This window comes from Dendrobates tinctorius, unplaced genomic scaffold (genome assembly GCF_039654945.1).
Source record: "Dendrobates tinctorius isolate UK_male_01 unplaced genomic scaffold, ASM3965494v1 ptg000051l, whole genome shotgun sequence".
NCBI classification, from domain to species: Eukaryota; Metazoa; Chordata; class Amphibia; order Anura; family Dendrobatidae; genus Dendrobates; species Dendrobates tinctorius.
In genome coordinates, this window is record NW_027361719.1 from 22,153,007 (window position 1) to 22,179,633 (window position 26,627).

The following is a 26,627-nucleotide window of genomic DNA, read 5'->3' on the forward strand; positions in this document are numbered from 1 at the left end:
CTTTCCTTTACTCCGTACATCCGATCACTCAGTCGCTCTTGTCACCTGCATCTTAAAAACATCTCCAGAATCCGACCTTTTCTCACCTTTGAAACTGCTAAGACTCTTACTGTCGCTCTTATTCATTCTCGCCGGGACTACTGCAACTCTCTTCTGATCGGTCTCCCTCTTACCAAACTTTCTCCTCTCCAATCCATCTTGAATGCGGCAGCCAGGGTCATATTTCTGTCCAGCCGCTTCACCGATGCCTCCATCTTGTGCCAGTCATTACACTGGCTACCTATTCGCTACAGGGTCCAGTATAAACTCATCTCTCTCACCCACAAAGCTCTCCACTGTTCTGCACCGCCTTATATCTCCTCTCTCATCTCTGTCTATCGCCCTACACGTGCCCTCCGTTCTACAAATGACCTAAGACTAACATCCCCCGTAATCCGAACCTCGCACCTCCGCCTCCAAGACTTCTCTCGTGCTGCTCCAGCTCTCTGGAATGCACTTCCCCAGGCGATCAGACTGATACCTAGCCCTGACCTATTCAAGCGCGCTTTGAAAACCCATCTCTTCAAACAAGCCTACCACATCAACTACCCAGCAAGCTAACTTTGCCCTGTTCCCTCCTTCCAAATATTATTCTGAATCTGCACCCTACTATTCATCTGTCTCCACACCCTTCATGCACAGGATAACTGCACTTGATACTTGTCTATTGCACTTAAACACACGGGCTGATGACCGGATCATGCAGCTTTATATGAAAATCCCTATTATAATTGCCAGACCTGAATTAACAAGCATTTTTCACCTACTGTGTCCCCCCATTTCCTTGTAGATTGTAAGCTTGCGAGCAGGGACCTCACTCCTAATGTCACTGTTTGAATTGTTGGCGCTATATAAATAAAAATTATTATTATTATTATTATTATTCCTGTCCTTTCCTATCTAGTTAGCTTGGGCCCCGTCTTTGCTCAGTCTATCTTTCTGTCTGTGTTAGTGTTTTCATCTTGCTTCACCGTCATTATATGTTGGGGGCTGCCTATTGCTTTGGGGTCTGCTCTGGGGCAGTTTAGATTTCCCCTTTCTTTCTTTAGGCCTATTTAATTCTCCGGCTGTGATCGAGGGGTCTAGGGCATCGTAGGAACCCCCCATGGCTACTGCTAGTTGTGTTGATAGGTTCAGGGGTCTGCAATCCGATAGCTGCCAACTTCTCTGGTTTTCTGGACTTAGCTAGCATTTCTGTTTTTGCCTCCTACGGTGACTCAATCATAACAGTCCTCTTGTCACGCTACTGGGCATGCTCAAGAGACGATCTCCAATTGGAGATCGGAAGTCATGTGCTCAGGTCCTTCTTCTGATCTGATTGGTCCATCCCAGAGATCTGGAAGGTCCTGCACGGCTATAAAAGGTCCGCATGGCCACTCGGCCATGCGCTAGTATAGACTTTACTTGCTACTGTGTGAATGATGATGGATGCATGTGCCTGCGAATGACTCATTAAGATCCCCTCCCTCTGATATTACATGTGTGGATAGGGACTTAGTCTTAGAGTCAGCGCCAGTCAGTGGCACGCTTCAGGCCACATTGCACATCTACACAGTGCTAGCGTCCGACAGTGCGCCCCCTCTTGGGCATTGTAGTGCTGGTTCAGTCGCGGCGCTGCAGTCAGCAGCACTTGGGCCGTCCACGGTAGCGAAGCCGCATGCACGATAGGTCTAGACGGACACCGACCCTGAGTCTTGGGCCCGAGTCCTGATATACCGTGCGTGCACACCGCTGAGACCTGTGTGGTCAAACAAACAGTGCTTTCAGACCTCAAATAATGCAAAGAAAACAAGCTCATAATCATTTAGAAACAACAATACTAATGTTTTAACTCATAATACTAATGTTTTTAAGCGTTCAGAAATCAATATTTTGTGGAATAACCATGATTTTTAATCACAGCTTTCATGTGTCTTGGCATGCTCTCTACCAGTCTTTCACACTGCTTCTGGCTCAAAAATGTAAGCAGTTCTTTTTTGTTTGATGGCTTGTGACTATCCATCATCCTCTTGATTACATTCCAGAGGTTTTCAATGGGGCTCAGTTCTGGATAATGGGCTGCCCATGACAGGGTTTTCATGTGGTGGACTCGTAATTTTTGCCAGAGCTGTATATATTGAACACATTTTATAAGTGGTTATAAACTTGTAAATAACTCATGAAAGAATAAAGTTACGTTAAAACCAACCAAGCACATCATTGTTTTTCTTGTGAAGTTCTCAATAAGTTTGATGTGTCACATGACCCTCTTCCCATTGGAAAAAATAAAGTTGAATCCAAAATGGCTGACTTCAAAATGTCCGCCATGGTTACCACCCATCTTGAAAAGTTTCTCCCCTCCCATATACTAATGTGCCACAAACAAGAAGTTGATATCACCAACCACTCCCATTTTATTTAGGTGTATCCATAAAAATGGCCCCCCTGTATATATACATATATAATTCTGGCAAAAATTAAGAGACCACTTTCAAATGTTCAGTTTTTCTGATTTTTCTCTTTTTAGGTATATTTTTGAGTAAAATGTAAATTGTTCTTTTAGTTTATAAATTTCTAACAACATGTCTCCGAATTTACAAGCAATAAATTTTGTATTTGTTTCAGACAAAGAAAAATAGTCAAAATTTAAAAAAAAAAATAGTGCTTTCAGGCCTCAAATAATGCAAAGAAAACAAGTTCATTATCATTTATAAACAACAATACTTTAACTCAGGAAGAGTTTAGAAATCAATATTTTGTGAAATGACCATAATTTGCGTCTTGGCATGCTTACCACCAGTATTTCACACTGCTTCTTGCGCAATTATTTAAGCAGTTCTTCTTTGTTTGTTGGGCTGCCCATGACAAGGTTTTAATGTGGTGGTCTCTTAATATTTGCCAGTGCTGTATCTATATTATAAGGCAGCGCTTACTGCATGTGTTGGGGGACACGTACTTGGCAATGGGATTAAAGTACACAGGGCTGATTTTCTCAAACAAACAGTCTATCTGGTTTATTCAGGCCTCTGTAGGCCATGTTACACTTCACAGACCTCATATAGTCCATAGCATTTCATAATGTACAGGTTTACCTCGCAGTCACTAAACACGCTGGACTTCACACTTCGTTCCGTTACCGTGGGTGACTGCACTCCGAACAGTTCATTAAATATATATCAATGGAACATAATAAACACTGACAGTCTGTTCCAATGGCAGATACTTCTCTGCCGTTATTATAACCCCCTTTCTGGAGTTACCTTCCTGGAATTCCTGCTCCACATGGTGATTCCTGTTAGTCCTCTCTCCTGGGGAAGCTGTCTTACTGGGATCACAGTCCTTGCGCCCAGGGCACTCCTGACAATTCCAGACCCTCAGAAGGTCGGTAGCTTCCCCCAATGCAGTGCCGTCACAAACTCTGCACACACATGGTCTCCCCCTGTGCTCTTCAGGATTTCAGTCCATGCATAAGACCTTCCAACACAGAGACCATCCAAGTCCATGGCCACACTATGTGCTCTTTAGAAAGTCAGCACCATCCAGCACACAGGCCATCCAGGAACTTACACACTGACCATGTGACCCAAACCCTGGTCACATTATGTAGCTGTAACCACCCCCCTAGGTGGGCGGTGTATGTGTGTTTAGCCAGTCCTGCCCAGCTCTCCGACTAACCCTGTAAGCCCCCCTTATAAGTAAACAAACACTTGTGGAACTACAAGTCCCAGAACAACATTTCGGGCTTACAGCGCAGAGGACCTCCTCCGCAACAGATACCGACCATTTACAATAATGCCGGTCACTGTCTCACCATCACAGTTGCGCATCCGTGCGTATCCTGAGGAGCACATACAGCACCCCGTAGCTGTAACAGGGGCCACATATATATATATCTAAAAAGAAAAGACAGTGTGGTCAATGGTAAGTAACACTATGGCAAATAATAACAAGTCAAGTCATCAAGTCAGTTAGTCAAACAGTGAGGGTGTAGCACTATACACATACACACATATAACCAAAATGAAATTAAGGGACCTAAAACATGATTATAAGAATAAATAACATGGTTATTATTTTAAAAACTCTCAATTATTGACCCCTCAAATTAAGAGGGCTCTGAGCAGAATACAGCAATATCAAAAAGCATCATACTAAAGTAAATTTATGATAAAGATTTGTAAAAGAACCTCAGCTATGAAAAAACCCACACAGCTTGTTCTCTCAGTAAAGTACACCAGAGATACCCATACCAACCACAACCCATCATAAAGGGACCAAATAGACTACACTGCCCAGGACCCACTGACCCATGTTTGGCTCATGGCTTCATCAGGGGTTCAGGCATCTGCAACACTCACCTGTGATAAATTTTCAACACCACATCCACCATCAGTGACGGTTTCAGTAAGAAAAAATATTGGTAGTAGAGAGCCTCAGTGACATTGTGATCAGTAACTGTACGTTTTCTTACAAGACATATTTGTTTTATATACAGACAATGGCGCAACATAACCCAATGGGAATTATACAGTCATTCAAGACTATTTGTAAAGGAGAAATGGACATCGTTTTGAAACAGGTAAGATACTATTCCAAATAAGTGTAATTCATTGTGGAATCAATCAAAATGAGTTTCTGTAGGGGGGTTGTTTTTATGGAATTGGATAATCATGGAAATTGTCATGAAAATATAGTTCTAGTGATTGTGTATATTCTTATTGCTATAACACTATCATATTTGGTGGTATTCTGCAATGCTGGAGTCCTAATGCAGATACAAGATAAAACAAGAAGTTATAGTAGGAAAGAAGTGGTGTGATATGATCTGTGAGTTGAAAATAGCAGTCAGATTGGGGTTGTGTTGTTACTGAAGAGATCGTCTAAGGCTGACATTACACATTACATAGCTATATACCAAATGCTCATTCGGCTGACAGCTATATCTCCCAAACCTTCGTACACTTGCATCTTTGACTTAGCTTAGTGTGCATGTATTAGGAGGAGGCTGGGACCCTCAGTGCTCCCTCTCTCCTATATGCCGGGCATGAGCGCCCCGTGCAGTGCCCTGATGGTTTGCCTATATTTTACTGTTTTATTAATGCTATGTGTACTGTGTGATACTCTTTTATCCCATGCCCTTGTATTGTATACACTGTGTTGTAATTAACATGTTAACATTAGGGATAGCAAGAGTTAGTCCGGTAGGCTGGGTCAGTAGCCTCAATGGAACAGGAAGTTCCTTTCTCCCAGTCAGTGCCTGGGCAGGCTTGCCCAGGGCAGGACGCTCCTACGGCTAGGAGCAGAAGGAGCCCCAGACAACAGGACAAAGCTGCTGCAGACGTCTGCCTCAGTCTGCCTGGTAGTGTAGATGGACCCTGGGACAGTGGGACTGTCATCAGAAAGACTGTTATAGCTCTCCAGTTCAGGAGGCAGCCACTAATACTGACTGGTCTCAAGTAGCTGCAGGGACAGAGCAGGAAGCATTATTTCATGTACAGTAAAGTTTTCCCTGTTGTATCAGAACTGTGCCTGTCATGGTTTTCCTGGATCCACACCCTCAGTGGCTGCAGTGAGAAGGTAACTGACTGTGCTGTAGGATTGGGACCGCACCTGCCTTTTTCATGTGCAAGAGGCCGGGGTGCTTATGGACTGTTGCATTAATGGACTCTGTCATTACTACCACCCCGTTCCACCTTCCTCAGGAGGAAGAATGGAGTAAAAATTGTGGTCAGTCAGTTAAATCCAACATTAATAATCCCTACCTCCCCAGTAGATGCTATTGGAAAATATCCTGGACGTTCCCAAACCCATTGGATAGTGGGCAGGTCCAGCCAAAATCAGCTGGTTTGTGCTTTTTTACATCTAGATACAGGAAAAATATATCTTTGTACCATGTTAGCCAGTAGATTGAAAAAAATCTGACAGTCATCAGTGGTTGATATAGCAGTCACCTATTAGTACACAACAGGACACAGAAATGTGCAGTAAATAAGATAGAACCTGAAGCTCTGAATGTGCAGCGGTTGTCATAAGTTTGTACTCCCAGACTCTTCTATCTGTCTTTAGAGAGTCTTTAGAGATAGGGACCATCCAAAATTAAGATACACCTAGTTGTGGTTGGATGTCTTTTTCATTTCTTGGTGAAGGAGGAGGAATAAGAGACTGATACAGACTTTGTGCTACAAGTTCTCCTGAAACAACAGTTATCCTTCAAAGACAAAGTGTCCACCATAACAAGAATACCCATTGCTAAGTATTGCTGCCCTTACTCTGACTGGAAATCACAACCTTTACAATGCCTGCACAACATGGCCCTAAACTACACTTCCTTTCCTCATCAGAGAGGTTTTGATGTCAGTTATCAAAGTTGAGGTTTTTAATGTCTTTCATCTGATTAGATGGATTGGCTGCCAAAAACTACATCTACAATACATCACACAGCTCTGACCTAATCTCCTCCACTCAGATAAATTCTATTCTATTTAGGTTTGCCAAATGATTTTTTTCATCTGGACAGCTAAAACAAAATTCACGGGTAGCCCTAAATTTTCACAGACATAAACGTTGCTCCTTTTAAAAACCACGTCTCCATGTCATATGCTCAATATTATACCAGAGTTCTTTATAATACCCTGAATTAACGTCAGCACTTCCAGACCAGAGGAAAAAAGAATAATATGGGATTAAAACTGCATCACTGCTTCAAGTTAGTAATACACGAGTGGAGTATCAAAACTATTTTTTTTCTTTAGAGATAAAAAAAAAATCAATGTTTTAGGGTTACACCAACCCCTTCACAAGGACAAATTATCATAAAAATGTTAAAAAAAATTGCACTAAAATCAGCAGATTATTCTTGTGACATATTGTTAGGCATTGCTTTAAACAGGTCAAATGGACAAGTAATATACACAGAACATTTTTATATATTAATATACAATGTACCAAAAATACAACTGGAAGGCTGTGTGCACACGATGCAGAATTCCTGCGGATCCGCAGCGGATTTTACCACTCAGAAACGCTGCGGATCCGCTGCAGATTTTTCCGCGCGGTTTTCCTGCGGTACAAAATCCGCAGCATGTCACTTCTTTTGTGTGGTTTTCCACCTCCCCAGTCTCCAAATCCGCAGGGGGAAAACCGCACAAAAACTGCAAGAAAACCGCATTAAAAATGGAAGAAATTCGCAGGAAAAATGCAGGTCATTTGACCTGCGGATTTCTTCAATTCTGCGCGGAAAAATCCGCAGGGCAAAAAAGTACGTGTGCACTCAGCCGAATGCATTCCCAAACTAGGTTTAATAAAATCAATCATTTTGAACATATTTCTGATACACTTTCATGTTGGTTATTACAAATATATGGCCATTCCTTCAGACGATGCCAGTATGCTTGCTGCACGTGCTTCTATCAGTGTCTGCGTGGTTTAAATGTGCTACAATGCATCGTCTCTGGTCTCCCATTGAGAATATCTGGGTTTTCACAACGAAAGGTTCCCTGGACTCACTGCATGCATTTAGCGGAATGCTAATTCCATTCCCATTAATTTTCCTACATCTGGGTTGTCATTGGTTGGCATTGGTAAAGGGAGCTGCCAACAGTGGACCTTGATTTTGCCCATGTGTATTGAGTGTGGAAGAAAATCCTCAGACAACCATTAAAGGGATGAACAAAAGTTGATTTTAATCAAAAGATCTTGGAATAATAGTAATGACTTTCACTATTGGATAAAATGTTCCTGTGCTGAGATAATGTTATAAATGTGCCCCTGCTGTGTACTGTGTAATGGCTGTGACTGACCATGCAGGAACCTGGTCTGATCATGCCACAGCTCCTGGGCAGGAGAGGAGAATATACAGACAGGACAGCATGAGATCACAGCTGATTCTTTCTTTGAAGGAAAACATTGTTTAACCCCTTCACCCCCAAGGGTGGTTTGCACGTTCATGACCGGGCCAATTTTTACAATTCTGACCACTATACCTTTATGAGGTCATAACTCTGGAACGCTTCTATGGATCCCGGTGATTCTGACACTGTTTTCTCGTGACATATTGTACTTCATGTTAGTGGTAAAATTTCATTCAAATAACTTGCGTTTATTTGTGAAAAAAACGGAAATTTGGCAAAAATTTTGAAAATTTCGCAATTTTCCAACTTTGAATTTTTATGCCCTTAAATCAAAGAGATACGGCACACAAAAAAATTGATAACTAACATTTCCCACATGTTTACTTTACATCAGCACAATTTTGGAACCAAAATTTTTTTTTGCTAGGAAGTTATAAGGGTTAAAAGTTGACCAGCGATTTCTCATTTTTAAAACACCATTTTATTTTTAGGACCACATCACATTTGAAGCCACTTTGAGGGGTCTATATGATAGAAAATACCCAAAAGTGACACCATTCTAAAAACTGCACCCCTTAAGGTGCTCAAAACCACATTCAAGAAGTTTATTAACCCTTTAGGTGCGTCACAGGAATTTTTTTGAATATTTAAAAAAAATGAACATCTAACTTTCTTTCACCAAAAAAATACTTCAGGTTCAATTTTTTTTATTTTACCAAGGGTAACAGGAGAAATTGGACTGCAAAAGTTATTGTGCAATTTGTCCTGAGTATGCTGATACCTGATTTGTGGGGGGGAACGACTGTTTCGGCGCATGGCAGAGCTCAGAATGGAAGGAGCGCCGTTTGACTTTTTCAATGCAAAATTGGCTGGAATTCAGATCGGACGCCATGTCACGTTTGGAGAGTCCCTGATGTACCTAAACAGTGGAAACCCCCTGCAAGTGACCCCATTTTGGAAACTAGACCCCCCAAGGAACTTATCTAGATATGTGGTGAGAACTTTGAACCCACAAGGGCTTCACAGAAGTTTATAACGTACAGCGGTACAATTAAAAAATCATATTTTTTCCACAAAAATGATCTTTTCACCCTCAATTTTTATTTTTCCAAGGGTAACAGCACCCTAAAAGTTATTGTGCAATTTGTCCTGAGTACGCTGATACCCCACATGTGGGGGTAAACCACTATTTGGGCGCATGGCAGAGCTCGGAAGGGAAGCAGTGCCATTTGACGTTTTTGGCTGGAATTGAGATCGGACACCATGTCGCGATTGGAAAACCCCTGATGTACCTAAACAGTGGAAACCCCCCACAAATGACACCATTTTGGAAACTAGACCCCACAAGGAACTTATCTAGATGTGTGGTGAGCACTTTGAACCCCCCAGTGCTTCACAGAAGTTTATAACGCCCGGGCGTGAAAATAAAAAATTCGTATTTTTTCCACAAACATGATCAATTATTCCCCAATTTTTTTATTTTCCCAAGGGTAACAGGAGAAATTGAACCCCAAAAGTTGTTGTCCAATTTGTCCTGAGTACGCTGACACCCCATATGTGGGAGAAAACTACTGTATGGACACACGTCAGGGCTCGGAAGGGAAGTAGTGACGCTTTGGAATGCAGACTTTGATGGAATGGTCTGCGGGTGTTATGTTGCCTTTGGAGAGCCCCTAATGTACCTAAACAGTGGAAACCCCCCACAAATGACCCCATTTTGGAAATGAGAACCCCTAATGAACTTATCTAGATGTGTGGTGAGCACTTTGAACCCCCAAGGGCTTCACAGAAGTTTATAATGCCAGGGCATGAAAATAAAAAAATCGTATTTTTTCCACAAACATGATCAATTATTCCCCAATTTTTTTATTTTCCCAAGGGTAACAGGAGAAATTGAACCCCAAAAGTTGTTGTCCAATTTGTCCTGAGTAAGCTGACACCCCATATGTGGGAGAAAACTACTGTATGGACACACGTCAGGGCTCGGAAGGGAAGTAGTGACGTTTTGGAATGCAGACATTGATGGAATGGTCTGCGGGTGTCATGTTGCCTTTGGAGAGCCCCTAATGTACCTAAACAGTGGAAACCCCCCACAAATGACCCCATTTTGAAAACTAGACCCCCTAAGGAACTTATCTAGATGTGAGGTGAGCACTTTGAACCCCCAAGGGCTTCACAGAAGTTTATAATGCCAGGGCATGAAAATAAAAAAATCGTATTTTTTCCACAAACATGATCAATTAGTCCCCAATTTTTTTATTTTCCCAAGGGTAACAGGAGAAATTGAACCCCAAAAGTTGTTGTCCAATTTGTCCTGAGTACGCTGACACCCCATATGTGGGAGAAAACTACTGTATGGACACACGTCAGGGCTCGGAAGGGAAGTAGTGACGTTTTGGAATGCAGACTTTGATGGAATGGTCTGCGGGTGTCATGTTGCCTTTGGAGAGCCCCTAATGTACCTAAACAGTGGAAACACCCACAAATGACCCCATTTTGGAACTGAGAACCCCTAAGGAACTTATCTAGATGTGTGGTGAGCACTTTGAACCCCCAAGGGCTTCACAGAAGTTTATAATGCCCAGGCATGAAAATAAAAAAATCGTATTTTTTCCACAAACATGATCAATTATTCCCCAATTTTTTCATTTTCCCAAGGGTAACAGGAGAAATTGGACCGCAAAAGTTGTTGTCCAATTTGTCCTGAGTATGCTGACACCCCATATGTGGGAGAAAACTACTGTATGGACACACGTCAGGGCTCGGAAGGGAAGCAGTGCCATTTTGGAATGCAGACTTTGATGGAATGGTCTGCGGGTGTCATGTGCATTTGGAGAGCCCCTGATGTACCTAAACTATTGAAACTCCCAACAAGTGACCCCATTTTGGACACTAGACCCCCCCACGGAACTTATCTAGATGTGTGGTGAGCACTTTGAACCCCCAAGTGCTTCACAGAAGTTTATAACCCTCGGACGTGAAAATAAAAAAATCATTTTTTTCCACAAAAATGATATTTTTGCCCCCAATTTTTATTTTGCTAAGGTTAACAGGAGAAATTGGACCCCAAAAATTGTTTTGCAATTTGTCCTGAGTAGGCTGATACCCTACATGTGGGGGTAAAACACTGTTTGGGCGCATGGCAGAGCTTGGAAGGGAAGGAGCACCATATGACTTTTTCAACTCAGAATTGGCTGGAATTGAGATCAGACGCAATGTTGCATTTGGAGAGCCCCTGATGTGCCCAAACAGTGGAAACCCCCAATTCTAACTCCAACCCGAACCCCAACACACCCCTAACCCTAATCTCAGCCCTAACCCAATGCCCTAACCCTAGCCCTAACCCTAGCCCTAACCCTAGCCCTAACCCTAGCCCTAGCCCTAACCCTAGCCCTAATGGAAAAATGGAAATAAATACATTTTTTTAATTTTATTATTTTTCCCTAACTAAGGGGGTGATAACGGGGGGTTTGATTTACTATTTATGGCAGTTTTTATTTTTGGCAGCTGTCGCATGCTAAAAGACGCTTTTTATTGTAAAAATAGTTTTTGCATCACCACATATTGAGAGCTATAATTTTTCCGTATTTTGACCCACCGAGTCATGTGGGGTCTTATTTTTTGCGGGACGAGTTGACGTTTTTATTGGTACCATTTTCGGGCACGTGACATTTTTTGATCGCTTTTTATTCCGATTTTTGGGACGCAGAATGAACAAAAACCAGCGTTTCATGAATTTCTTTTGGGGGAGTGCGTTTACACCGTTCCGTGTGCGGTAAAATTGAAAAAGTGGTTTTATTCTTTGGGTCAGTACGGTTACAGCGATACCTCATTTAGGTCGTTTTTTTATGTTTTGTCGGTTTTATGCAATGAAAACTATTTTATATAAAAAATAATTATTTTTGCATCGCTTTATTCTGCGAGCTATAACTTTTTTATTTTTTCGCTGATGATGCTGTGTGGTGGCTCGTTTTTTGCGGGACAAGATGACGTTTTCAGCGGTACCATGGATATTTATATGCGTCTTTTTGATTGCGCGTTATTACACTTTTTGTTTGGCGGTATGATAATAAATCATTATTTTTTGCTTCGTTTTTTATTTTTATTTTTTAAGGGGTTTGCTAAAGGGGTTAACTAATGGGACAGTTTTATAGGGCGGGTCGTTACGGACGCGGCGACACCTAATATGTGTACTTTTATTGTTTTGGTTTTTTTTTATTTTCAAAAAATGAATTTATTGGGGAATATTTTTTTTTTTTTTTACTAATTTATTTGGCGATTTTTTTAAAATTATTTTTACACTTTTTTTTAATTTTTTTTTTACTTTATTACATAGTCCCAGGTGGGACATCACTGTCCTGTGACAGATCGCTGATCTGTCACATCACAGATCACTGTGACAGATCAGCAATCTGTCACCGGCAGTGCACAAGGCTTCCTCATGCCTGCACTTTGCAGGCACTGAGGAAGCCAGCTTCCTCCAGGCCCCCGAAGGCCCCCGTCGCCATCTTGGATCCGGGGGCCTGAAGGAAAGGAGTCCCCCGCAGCAGCGCTGCACATTGCGCTGCCGTGGGGGGCTCAGGGAAGCACGGAGGGAGCCCCCTCCCTGCCGATGCTTCCCTTTAACTCCCGGTACACCGCGATCATGTTTGATCGCGGTGTGCAAGGGGTTAACGTGTCGGGGGCGGTCCGTGACCGCCCCTGACACATAGTGCCGGGTGTCAGCTGTGATAATCAGCTGACACCCGGCCGCGATCAGCGGCGCTCACCACGTGGGCGCCGCTGATCGCGCTAGACGTACTATCCCGTCCATGGGCATAGGGGCCCGGGTCCCATGGACGGGATAGTACGTCTGATGTCAGGAAGGGGTTAAAAGCAACAAGGGAAATGTTTTACCTCACAAAAAGAATCAGCTGCTATCCTGTGCTGTCCTGTCTGAATACTCTTTTGCTTCTTCTCCTGCCCAAGAGCTGTGTTAAGATCAGACCATGTTCCTGTATGGTCAGACACAGCCATTACACAGTACACAGCAGGGGCACATGTATAAGATTAACTCAGCACAGGAACATTGTGTTAAAACACATTGAATTCTGGAGCATATTATTATCCCAATATCTATCGATTTAAATCAACTTTTGTTTGTGGGAAAACCTTTGTAACCCCTTTCCGATGTTGGGCGTAATAATACGCCCACATCAGAATCCCTCTCTTTGATGTGGGCTCCGGCGCTGAACCCACATCTTTCCCAGCACATGTCAGCTGTTTTGAACGATCCACCCGTGGCTGTTAACTTGTTAAATGCCGCTGTTAATCTCTGACAGCGGCATTTAACTCACGCTTTCTGGAAGCGTGCCAGAAATCCCACCCATCGGTCACCCCATCACATTCCTTCATGCAGTCATGTTGATAGAAAAATAAAAAAGAAGCTATGGAGCATAGAAAAAGCAGTAGAAGTTTATATCTGGCTGCTACCAGTAATATGCTGGGAGCTTTAGTAAGGTGTGGTAAATTCCAATAGGCTGAAGCTCAGAGCTGATTACTCCAGCTGGACAGCACACATACCCCATACTGCAGGACTGGTCAGTACTATTGGCCCAGCTACCCTAATTTTTGTGACTGGACAGAGCCTGTACTTCCCAGAACTTCTAGTTCACAAATATAATCCATCACCAGCATAGCTCATAGAATACAGCGGTGCCTGTTGACAGAAACAGACGTCGAAGGGGCAGGTCCTGAGGGAGAGGTGACAGTACCACCATTTAAAGAGGGGCCTTCGGACCCTTAGGACAAGATTTACTCAGGAACAGAATATGAAACCTCTTGATCAGGTTTTTGGCGTTGATATTACTCACGGGAAACCAGGATCTATCTTCTGGGCCATAAAACCTCCAATGCACCAGATTTTGCAAACACACTCCCAACAAATGTGAACCCAAGATTCTCTGCACTTCATACTCAAAATTGCCTCTAGCCACCACACGAGGAGGAGAATTTTCTGACTGGGTGAACTGGGAAACCATATGACTTGACAAGGGACTTGTGAAACACATTGGGTATTTTCAACGACGGAGGAAGTGTCATGCGGAGTGTTGTAGGGTTAGCAACCTTGAGTATCTGATGGGGACCAAGAAATCTGGGGTCAAGCTTGGAAGAAGAAACAATAAGCTTGATAAGCAAAACTTGTCCCCAACTCCAAAGCTTGGACCCCTAGAACGTCTATTATTAGCGGAAGAGATCTGACTACCCTACCCTGTGCCTTCTCCAAGTTCTCTCTTTAGACCAGATAAAAACAAGGTAAACTTCAATCCCTTGACAACTTAGGACATATGTTAACATCATAGGTTGTGTATCCCCCTTTGATGAGGCATTGAGCATGCATCTTTGCCAGTACATGACAGCTGATTTGATCAGCTCTCATGTGCCCCTAACAGCGGGTGGAACCGTGATCCAACTCTGACAGAGGCATTTAATTTGCACTTACAGAAGAGCATCACTAATCCCGCCCATCCGCGCCCCACGATCATGTTACAGGGTGCCAATGGGCGGGATTAGTAACACACCTCCGGTAAACATGAGTTAAATGTCAGAGATGGATCACAATAGATTGGCAGAAGACCCCCGTGCTTATCATTGCTCATCTGCTATGGACGCCGGCATACACAGCAGATGATGATTTTTGCTACACATAGCAGTACTGAAGCCCTACTATGTGTAGCACAAGCGATCGATTATCGCAGCTTCAAGTCTCTTAAGGAGACTATTGAAGCCGGTAAAAAGTAGGAAAAAATGTTTTTTAAAAATATTTTAAAAATATAAAAGTTCAAATCACCCCCCTTTTGCTCCATTCAAAATAAAACAATGACAAGATTAAAAAAATACACATATTTGATATTGCTGCATTCAGAAATGCATGATCTATACAACAACATATAAAAGGATTAATCAGATTGCACAATGTGATTACTGAATAACTTATTGCAGGTTTGAGTGTTAGGCAACCCTGACAGACAGAGGGACAAAATGACACAGTTTACTGAACCAGTCATACATAAACTAGATAACAGTGCTCCTTTCTGAGGGTGGGAGGTCAATAATGAAGTCCATATAAAGATGGGTTCAAAGACTTCTCAACATGGGCTCCTCAGTAAAGTTAAAAGGTACACAGGTCTTAAGAGGATGTGCAACTTCAGCAGTGTGTTCCTGTCTGCGTTCACGCAACTGCCTATCCAGATGGCTTGCCAGAGACATGGCCGTATCAAGAGAGTCTGGAGAAGGCAACTAAACTAACAAGTCCTTGGTCCAGAGTGAAAATGATGGCGAAGGGCAAGATGATTCCACTGTGAGTCAGTAGCCCAGTTCTGAAACTCCATGCATTAATACTCAATAGTACATTGCTCCTGACACAGCGGAGATAATTTACTTTCAGCTAAAGCTACTTGATCAGGATCATCATACAGGAGACCTAAGGCCTCAAAAAATTAGGCTGCAGTGGAGAGTTCTGAATCTTCAGGGGATAGCGATTATGCCCAAGACTGGGGGTCACTCTGCAGCAGGGATATGTGTCCTCATGGGATGAGAATCCTACACGCTGTATCTCAGAACCAGACGAATGTTGGTGTTTGAAATACTGACATCTTTTCTTAATGGGAAAAAGAATTACAGTCACCTGAAAATTGGTCAGACAGGTTAACATTGGGTTCAGAATAGGTCAAGGGAGGTGCTGCAAGAGCTTTTGCTTTCTTGATGCTGAAACTGCTTTGCAAGATTGTGGACATACCAAGCCATGTCTTGCCTTTGATCCATCACCACTTGGAGGGGTTCCATAATTTGTGCAGGTAAGATATAATGTAATGTTTGTCAGCGGCCACAGGTCACCTCGAATAGACTTAGCGTAAGCCACCCTAACCGGCAGATCCCAGAGGAACCCTGGCATTTACCCGTTAACATCTTATCTAGGTGTCTGATCTGGGATCTGCCGGTTAGGGTGGCTTACGCTAAGTCTATTCGAGGTGACCTGTGGCCGGGGTCTAGTTGATTGATATCACGGAAGGGCTGCTGTTCAGAAGAGTGAAGCAAGGCAAAAGAATGGTGTGATAGCTGGGTCAAAACAAAGAGGGCAGAGATGTTACAAAATCATCAGGCAGGAGACACGTCAATAAACAAACCAAAGTCAAAACAGGAAACACATATACTAGACAGGAGTAGAAAACTCAGATCTTTACCAGGCAGCTACCAGCAATATTCTGTGAGTTATAGTAGGGTGTGATGCTTGCCAATAGACTGAAGCAGGGAGCTGATTACTCCAGCTGGACAGTACACACATCAATACTGCCAGTGGGGGCCTGAGGATACTCGGTACCGAGCCGCTTCTTAAAGGGGTTGTGTTACAGTGGCAGTGACCTGGTCTGTGGCCCTGGGCGTCCAATGAAAGGGAAATATTTACAAGGGAGATATGAGTTTGTAATAAAGTGTTTGTGACGCCACCTGTGGTTTCTAGTCAGAGGTGACCAGCACTGCAGATCAGATCCTCTGGGACTGGTTGTGATGCAGCAAAGTTGTTATAGCTCTCCACAGGCAGAGCTTTGTCCCAGGACAGTGGTGATAGCAAAGATGTTGTGTTTGGTGGTGGTAGATGTAGCAGAGTTGGGTAGGTGACGCAGGAAGAATTAGAGAACACAGTTGGGTGTAGTTCCAAAGGTTTACTCACAGTTGTAATGGGCCCAAGTGCCTACTTGGCGCTGCATCCTCCAGGTGAGGGGCTCAGCAAACTCCCAGGTAGATCAGGATCCACATTCCAAGGACTCCCTTCAGTGTGTGCCTTTCCTGGCCGTCTCACTGTGCTGGTTTCTCGCCTCTTCCTGCGCAACACCTCAAAGTCAGTGTCCTGAGCCAGCAGCCTCGTACCTTGTTGAGTAACGTCCTCTCTGCGTTCCCTTCTCCTATATGGCTGGGCTGCCTTTTCAGTGATGTAACTGTGGCTTGTGCCGAGACACCTACAGGTGCCTCTGCCTCTGGCTTGCTAGCTGAGCCCAATGATCACTCCACTTGGCTAGGGGGACGGTAACCCTACTGCGACCTGATCCCTCCACCCGACGTTAGCCAGCGTGGAACGAGCCCCACGGGCAGTATGGTCGCTGCAATATGCCTCTAGGATCCCTTCCCTCTTCAGGGAGCTTCCTTCTGTCTCTTCCCTTCCCTGCAGCTCCTCCTGACAGGGAGCTGCTTCACACACGTCTTTCCACTTCCTGCCCTCCTGATGTTCTCTTCTCACTAAAACTCTCTTCTCCCACTCTCATCCTACTAGCTCCACCCACCTCCCAACACCCTTTATTACCCAGGCAGGGTGTTGTGAATTCTCTTGATCTGACTTCTGAGTCGGGGCTCCCTCTGGTGGTTACTGCAGGTAGTGGAGCTGGCCGGATTGACAGAAGTCTGCCACATGACGACAATGATTGGAAATCAGGGGTTACTAACTAGGAGGATGTAAGTGAGCAGGCTTCCCTCAGTTGCTGCTGGTGATTAGTTTCTTCCTGTGCAGTTTGAGGTCTGCTGTCTCCCGCCTGATCCTGCATTTTTCAGTTAAGTTGTTCATTTGCTAATCCTTTGCATCTGATCTGGTTTTGCCTCTTTCTGCTTTGCTGTGAGGGTTCAGCGTGCTCCCTGCTGGGGCTGTGCTGGACCCCGCTCCATATGTTACAGATTGTAGTGGGGGAGAGGTTGTGAGACCTCAGTGTTTTTGTACATCAGACGTGTTGGATTTTTTAGGGTTTTTGCGTGATTGCAGACAGTGTCTTTCCTATCCTATCTAGACAGTTTGGGCCCCATCATTTGTTCAGTCTATTTTCTGCCTGTGTTTGTACCTCATCTTGTCTCACCGACAATATATGTTTGGGGGCCGTTCCTTTGGGGTTCTACTCTGGCACAGTTTAGATTTCACCTTTCTTGCTTTAAGCTTAGTTAGTTCTCCGGCTGTGCCGAGGTGTCTAGGGCATCGTAGGTACGCCCCACGGCTTCTGCTAGTTGTATTGTTAGGATTAGGGGTCTGCAATCCGCTAAGTTACCAACCTTTCTGATTTCCTGGTGGCCTAGCCTATTCCTGCCATCCTCCTCGGTGACCTATTCATAACGCAGGGTTGAGATCCTCCTCCCATAGGGTGTATCCAGATGCCCTGCTCCTATAGGATGTGTGTTGGGTGCAACTGTTAGAGTCCCATGAGGTGCCCCCTCCTTACCTGGGAATGGGGTACCACACTTCTGGGTGAGGTGCAGTACCTCTGTGGCGACTGAACCCTCAGGGGCACCACACCAGACTACGCAGTACCATAGGTCTCAGCCACTCTAATCTTAGGAGCTGGACAGAGCCTGTACCATCCAGAACTTCTAGTTCTGGCATCTCCTCCATCACGAGTGCCGCACGAGGAATAACTACAGCGGTGTCTGGTGACAGAATCAGGCATCACAGGAGCAGGTCCTGGTGGAGATGTGACAGTTGGGATGGGAAGCAGACATGTTGGGTACACCTCCTTTTGTACAACTTTAACATATTAAAAAAAACTTTTCTGGGGCTTTAAAATCTCAATAATCTTTTTATTTCAAGGGCATATTAAACAGGTCACATTCACATGGTATTTTTCTCCCCTCTAGTATCCACGTTTGAATATGGCCTTTCAATCAAGACAGGAGGAAGTGATGTTTAATTTCAGGAGTGCGAAAATGGAACACAAGCTAAAGCAAACCTCCGTGGCGCAACAAACACTGAAGCTCGCCATTGGGAATGTACATATTCCTGTCCAAGCAAAGGATTTACCCAGTCTTCAGAAGGTAACATACAAGAGCTATGGAATAGTTAATTGCTTATTGTAAAGCTCATTTAGTAATGATATTTACACTATTAATTGCAGAATTGGATTTTCCTCACAGAAGAATCATTAACTCACTTGTCAACTCTTCAAGAGCAAACAGTTAAAAGAATTAATATCTGGAAGAGGCAACAACAAATGGCCGGGAATGGAGCTCCCTTTGATGAGAGTTTGCATTTATTACAGGACAGGTAATTTAATGAATGGGTATTCCCGGTGTAACAGGCCAGATTAACCCCCCGCCCAGAATATACCCGGGGTTAAAGTGGCCGAGGCCAGATTATACAGCGGCTCGCTTTCTTTTTTAACTGTTCATGTTTAAAGTTGTTTTTAAAATTCTGATTGCAAAGAGAAGTGTAACGAACAAGCCAATATAAACATGAAAACCCAGACAATTGTTTAGCAACAGGTTTTGGAGACATGTTTGCTTGATGATTGGCAGCTGCTTATCTCTCATACAAAGAAGTAGAGCCTGATATTTTTGTGTTTGTCTAAAAATTGTTTGACCAAAGCATTACTGATGTTTCCATGTATGAATGTCTGTCCTACCTAAAAATGTCATCTTCAAATGGACTCTCTCTATTTATCTATCTAGCTACCTGTCTGTATGTATATGCCGACAAATGCAATACACTAAAGTTGCACCTATATCTGGTGACCACAATTGATCTTTGCACACGGATCATGTTATCAGCAGCACATCATCTGTTTACACAGGACGGTTTACACTGGTCCAACTCCAAATAATGATTTTAAAGCTGTCATGAGCACTTCAGTCACCCAACCAAAGAGCGTGTTGACGCTTTGTCAAGTGATTACCGGCTTGTTTACACCATTGATAAACATATCTTACTGTTCTAACGAAAGCTTGTTCCCAATTATCAGCTCATCGAAATGGGTCTTAAAACACTTGACCCTGCTTACTCTAGAATCATGACTTATATTGAGAACCACTGCAGCCATGTCTGAAACATTTTTGAATAGATCCCACTAAACCCTGATATTCAGTAGGGTTCCAATATTTCTGCCAGCTAGAATAGCACTACAGGATGGATTTTATAGCTGTCATCAGTGATATAGTGCAGAGGTCAGCCAGGGTCGTAGTCGTAACTGAGTTCATCGGGCCTTGTGTGCCCTGACCTTCCAATACATAAAAATCACGCTTCACTGTCAGCTTACTTGCCTCTCTGTCCCCTGCGTCATCAGAGTCTGTTTTCTATTCTTTATGGTCATCTCTGGCCGCTTCTGAATAAACAGACACAGTCCAGGTGCAACTCAAAATGGAAAACTTTACTTTCATGACTTCGCAGCACATCCAGATTTGTTGCAACATTTTCAACAGCTTGTATGTTACACGTTACTTCATTTTTCCCTGCACTCCTCTCCCTGTCACACTGCATGTTCCTGGGTCGGACCGTTTCCAACGGCTCCTCAGCATCCTCCCTGGCCAGCCTCACTGCATACAGGTGTTCCCTCAGCCATTTCATCCTGGTTCTGAGGGCATCAGTCCATGCAATGACCTGCCACATGGTGAGTGACCTGCCCCTGTTCCTGTAGATGCTCTCGCTTCTATTTCTGAGGCTATGCTGTCCCACTGACTCTGGATGGCTGAGTTCCTCCTTAAACATTGCGGGGCGATGAGTAGCACAGGCAATTAGCCCACCCAATCACTTTGGGCTACCTAGCCCCAACTGAATCTACTCAGGAACTATTCCTGCCTTACATCCAGCTGACCCCTTCTACGGTTATTCGGTTAACCATTTACACGAATACACTCTTGTCCTATGCTAAGCACACCTATAATACCCCCATCTAGTGACCAAATGTGTGCACTACACTTTCCCTAATCATATAGATATTTACATAGCAGATTTTACACATATCATGATGAACCAATACACCATTATGCAAATTTGCACACAAAACCAGGACAAGTTTGGAGGTTCAGGGCAGTTTCTTCAACTCCCTTACAATAGCATTAAGATAGGCAGTATATACTGGTTCCAAGCTATATCACCTGTCATTATATTTTTTATTTGATATCTCCTCTATTTCTGATCCTCTATCTCCACTGGTTGCTGAAAGAAACCCTCTATAGCACACTGTTCAGAAGACACAAACATTTTTGCATGACAGCATGTAAAGAGCCCATCACAAGCTCTATAAGAAGTCTGAGTCTGTACACAGAGTGGAGTGGGGGTTCATAGACTTTTTGTTGAGCTATATAGGTGCACTCAAGCAGATACACAGCGCTTCTGCCAGCTGAACAGCACGCTGTACTGGACATTTGAGGGAAGGAGTAGATGGTAAGTAAAAACTATAACAAGTTCACATTAAATTATATTGAATTTCCTGTTTGTCTCTTTCCAGGGTGGAGTTCATATTTGGCGTATACAATGAGCTTTATTGTATGTTACGAGAACTCAAGGAACTTGAACAGAGATTGGTGCCCCTTGAAATTTTCAATCAAATAAATGCTGGTATTGGTGCACTTATTAAAAGGTAAAACCAGCTCCTCATTACACCAATCTGCTTTATCAATCATAAGGCTTTTGTGAAGTTGGTGTTGACCAGTGCGTTGTCCTCATCATTCCCATAGTTCATTTCTGGTTGACAAGCAGCCTCCTCAAGTCCTAAAGACGCAAACTAAATTTCAAGCCAGTGTCAACTTCATGCTTGGCTCTAGAATCCTTACCGGTGTCAACAAAATGCCAATGATAAGAGCAACTATTATCACCGAGAAAAGGGCACAAGAACTGTTTGGAGCTTCGGCTAGTACATGTGATGCTGGAAAGTAAGTACAAAAATACATGCAGTTGTAAGGTATGTAATAAGGTAGGCATCCTGGGCGAAGGGCTGCGGTGTTCCCACACCCTGGCACCCCACAAATAAATAGTGTCCCGTTTCTCCTGTTCTGTGGGTGTACTAACACTCACGTTTTGGCCGCAGACCGGCGCTGTCTCAATGATTCCGAATCAAGAAACAGTCACACATTCAACAGGGGACAATATATTCTTCTCAAACATTTTAAATTTGCTGAGCAGCCCAAGTTCAATTATTGCTACAGCAGAATACATTGTTGAAGATACGGTTTCTTCAGTCTGAGCTATCCCTTTCCTCTCTGGCAGCTCTGGCCCCTGTGATACCCCATCCAGATTTGCAGCTCCCAGAAGTCCCGTCCCAACTGTCCGTATGGCTTTCCCTTGTGGAAAGAGATTAAGGCAAGCTTCTCCATGCCTAATTCAGGGCCGTAGTCCCCAAATATCCTGTGAAGATCCACTGAAGTTTGTTGCTGCCTTTCTCATGCTGCCAAATAGTCCATAATCATTTGTTTCAATGATCACATGATATGGATTTGTTCACACTGCCATTGGAGGCTCCATTTGGAAACTGTTCTCTATAGTTCTGTAATGTGACATCAAGAATAGTGCATCACAAAGACAACAGATAAGACAACAGATAAGATAAAAGCAACAGAAACCATGATGTAATCAATGTTAACAGAGCGAACAAACCAAACCATGTACATATTGAACCATAGGACCCCATATCCCTCTCAATACCATTTCTAGCCTCTCGTCAGCATTTCCCTTGTGAGACCAAAAGTTTTGTTTTGTTCTTTTCAGAACATTCTGTTTCAAACAGTTACACTTTTGTTAACACTTGAGAAAAGAGCAAATTCCTTGAAAACCAGCATTGGCATGCCTGGGTTTGTAGGAGGAACAAAGGCGGGGCAGGGAAAGAGAGGTGGAGGTGAATTGGGATATGGCACTCAAGGAAGAAATAGAAAAGGGAGAAAGTCGCCCAGACCATTTTCAGAGAATGCAGGACCATTAATCAGCCTGCCTATTAACATGGAACTGTGGTAGACTGGGTGAAGGGTTTCTGGTTGCAATTCCCAACTGTCATGGCTGCCAACATGATGAAACTCCTGAGAAGCAATTGTTGTGGGTAATTTTGGGGTCCCTCTGAGGTATACCAATCCCTCTGGAGTGTAGAATACTTGGTGTTAAAAGCAGTATGGAATGCAGCACCCCAAACAAGTTTATCATTCCCAAATATGATTGGTCCTGGGTACTGCGGGTATTCAGAATTCCCCCAACCTCCTTCTGGATTCTGTTTATATAATGTTCTTTATAAAGTGTTATTTATGAAGTTCATTGTTATGGTTAATAATGGGATTTGGATGTTTCACCCCCGCACATTTCGCCCCCAGCAGTTCGCCCCGGATGTTTCGCCCCCAGCAGTTCGCCCCCAGATGTTTCGCCCCTGAATTTTTCATCCCCGGATGTTTCCCCCCAGCAGTTTGCCCCCGGATGTTTCACGCCTGGATGTTTCGCCCCCAGCAGTTTGTCGTTTGCCCCCGGATGTTTCACCTCCATCATTTTGTCCCTGGATGTGTCACCATGTGATGTTTTGCCCCTAGCATTTTGACCCCAGATGTTTCACCCTCAGCTTTTGGGGTCAACATGCAGGGAACTAAACATCTAGGGCAGAACATACCTGGAGATAAAATATATAGGACCCCAATTGCTGGGGATTCTTGTGGCTGCCTTTTCAGCAGCTCTATTGGTTGGCCTTTTCAGCAGCTCTATTGGTTGGCCTTAAAGGAGTATTATCATCCTAGAACACAAAAAGACTGACATACTTACCTGTCGCAGCTACAGCTCCTTGGGTCTAGCGGTTCCCAGTGACGTCTTCTCCTGCTTTCGACTGTCTTTTCATCTTGCCTGGATCATTGATCCATGAAGCATGATGAATGCCGCGGCAGTGAGGCCAAATGTCTCCTGGCCACTCACTGACATGATGTCACTCCTGCCCCATTCATCAGTCAATTCAGGGGCACGATGCCTCTCCTGTCACCAAGACACTGCTGCACATGCGCAGTGCCGCGATGAGATCAGGCAGAAGAAGAGGACGCTGGGAAGAAGGAGAGGACTCATGGTGGCCTCCGGATCCAGCACGGCGATCGCCAGCCCACACAGGCAGGAGAAGATCAGGCAAAGATGAACAGAAGACCTCTAGGTGAGTACCAGGAGGGGAAGATCAGCATCATGCTTACCGCAACATGATTGCTGAAAGCATGCTGCCTTATTTTGCTGTTTGGCATGAGAATACCCCTTTAATGCAGGCTATTAATGGAAGCAGGGGGACTGTTGACTGACTACAGGGTTAATCCCACCAACCATCTCTGCAGAACTGAGATATTGGCTTTGCTGAACTAAGGTGGTGGTTAACCAGTTTCTACAGAACCTCTTTATCAGGTCTTCAGAGGGGGGTTTTGGGATTAGCCCTCACAGAACACTCTGCCAGTATACCAAAGAATGGAGCAGCAGATAAAAGTGGTATTCTCACTTCAGGATCCCTTTTTCTATTGATGCCCATTCCTCAGATTAGGCCAAGAATAGGGTCCAGTTGTATTCTGCATTGAGCCAGCTGTTTATCAGCAGCTTTCAGCACCAACAACAAGGACAAGTGACTGGAAGCTGCAGCCATAGCTCTCCATGATTTCAGTGAGATCCAGGGAAGATGTGACAGTGCCTGGTAAAGAGCTGATCCACCATGACATGCCTTATACAGGGGCATGCACTGCTCTGTGCAGAGAAATGCATGTTCTGGACGGGACTCGGTTGAGTGCATCCGGTCTTTCAGTAACAAATGGCCCTTTGGGGACAGCCATTAACTTGGTGTGGCCCTTGGTGAATATGAGTTTGACACCCCTGATCTAAGACAAGTGACCATCATTTTACTGTCATGTACTAGTGGTGTTACACTTAATGGCTTCTTTTTGTCATCCATTACATATCATACTGTATCTACTGATGAGCAAACCAGATCTGGAAAGTTCAGGTTTCGTATCGAACATTGCCTGCTTGGGTTCAACCACACCGACCCCAAACAGGCAATGTTCGGAGTTTGCTCATCAGAAAATAAAAATCGCTTCTCTCCCCTGTGTGGAGAGTCTTCTTTACCAAGGGAATCCCTAGCTAGGAATTCTGAAAGGGATTCCCTCAGGAATGATGACATATTCACACAATGTTGCATGGAAGAGGACCCTCCGCGTATGCCGGTACCTCAGCAAAGGGGTAAGTAACAATATATATATTTTCTTTTTACTATCTGGTCAGTGATGAGGATGTGGTGGACAGATCCTCCACTCCTCTGAGTCTCCATACCCATTGAGATCAATGGAGATGATAGTTTGGAGGTGCTGAACCCGAACCCGGATTTTCTTGTGTGTTTGGGTCGGAACTGCCCGAACTGAACTTCGGCAGGTTCACTTCTCACTAATCTTATTTTGAGTCGAAGATGTATAAATATGATCAAATTACGATTTTTTTTTTAATTCCAAAACTTTGACTTTTCTACATAAGTAACTTTACAAACAGACAGAAAAATATTAACAATTGGTTAAACCAACCAACATTGCAGAACAATATATTTAAAGCGTAACTCTAAAAAAACAAAAAACTTTTGATATATTATAGTACCTGTGGCACTGATCTTTTCCAATGGAGACCACTCTTCAAGCAGCTTTAGTTTTTTTTTTAAATATAATTTTTTTCTAAATTTTATTTAGTTTTGTGTGAAAATTCCCATCCAAGTTACAGCAGCAGGCTCTATGTGCTGCAGGATTTCAGTGGTTAGTAAGGAAGTCGGGCCCCCTTGGTAGCAGAAATTGTGGATGGAGTCAGGCTTCCTGTGATACTTTCAGGGCTGCTCGTTCACAGCCCTCTGGCAAGTTCCCCTTCCCCCTCCCCTCATGTGCTTCATCCTGGACAAGAGTAGGGCTTCCCCCTGTGTAAAGCTAGTAAAGGACTGAGCACATGGGGGTTTGGGGAGCTTTGCAGGGGGCTGTGAACCAGCAGCCCTGTATACATCATAGGGAGCACATTGATGCCTCTTTCAGACTTGCTGTTTTCCTGGTGATTACCGCGGCAGTTTAAAACCACGGCGGTAATCGCCAGGAAGATAGAACATGTTTTAAAATGGAAAACCGCTTTCTGCTGCAGTTTTCCCGCGATATCACTGACTGTGATAGGTGGAAGAAGCAACCGGTCTTCTCGAGGTTGGGGAATTCACTCTCAAATGCCTGGATTGCAGCTAGTTCAAAATCCAACATCAGGTTGTGTGGCTGCAGTCCAGGTTGTATGTTCTTCAGCTCTTGTAGCAATCTCTGGTATGTTGAATGGCTCTTGTCCGTCAGCAAGGCGTACACTACAGGAACAACAAGGCTGCTGTGGACTACATGGATTGTATAAAGTTGCTTGAACATGGATGGTGTAGTGGAAACCATGCCATCAGCAAACCACTCTTTACTTTGGGCCAGTAGATGGAGATTGTCTCTTGTTCCAAATATCAAGATACGGCTGAGTCCACTTTCTAATTAAAAGTGAAAATATTAGTACAGGAAATAATGAGAGACAATATAAAAACCAACAAGTAGCAGACAGACAATTTCGGGATGAATTCACAATAAATTTTCCTAATCAGAAGTATCCGTTGTTCATATCTCACATTAAAAACTCACATTTTGCTTCAGATTTTCTGATTTTATAACAGAAACGTAAAACTGAAGCAAAATCTGGTGTGATGGGGCTAAACAATAGCTTTTTCTACGAAATGTATTGTCCCAGTGGAAAATGATATATTCCTGTTTAAGAATGCTTCCAAGCTTCAAAAATGTCACATTTTCAAAGTCGTGAAAGGATTAACAGCAGCAGAAACTAGCAAAATGCAGAATTCCATGATAATAAAAGGTTTACATCAGGAAAAACGAGCAAACATGTAAGAAGTATTTGTGAAAAAAAAGCATACTAACTCAATGGTTCATTAGGTCGGGGTCATATGCAGCGTAAATGTCTAAATCCCATCCACATGCTGATGAAAAAATGCATAG

General features: G+C 43.6%; 1 protein-coding gene across 3 annotated transcripts in view; it reads left to right on the plus strand.

Moving 5' to 3' along the window:
* Positions 1-26,627, plus strand: part of STAT6 (signal transducer and activator of transcription 6) — a 243,067-nt gene that overhangs the window by 142,482 nt on the left and 73,958 nt on the right. For 2 of the 3 annotated variants that reach the window (XM_073576848.1, XM_073576847.1), the window contains exons 4-8: positions 4,514-4,597; positions 18,513-18,689; positions 18,770-18,918; positions 21,098-21,229; positions 21,327-21,521. In XM_073576848.1, coding sequence (XP_073432949.1) covers positions 4,514-4,597; positions 18,513-18,689; positions 18,770-18,918; positions 21,098-21,229; positions 21,327-21,521 — 737 coding nt within the window. The remainder of the gene's footprint in view (positions 1-4,513; positions 4,598-18,512; positions 18,690-18,769; positions 18,919-21,097; positions 21,230-21,326; positions 21,522-26,627) is intronic. The other variant, XM_073576849.1, reaches the window with a different exon arrangement.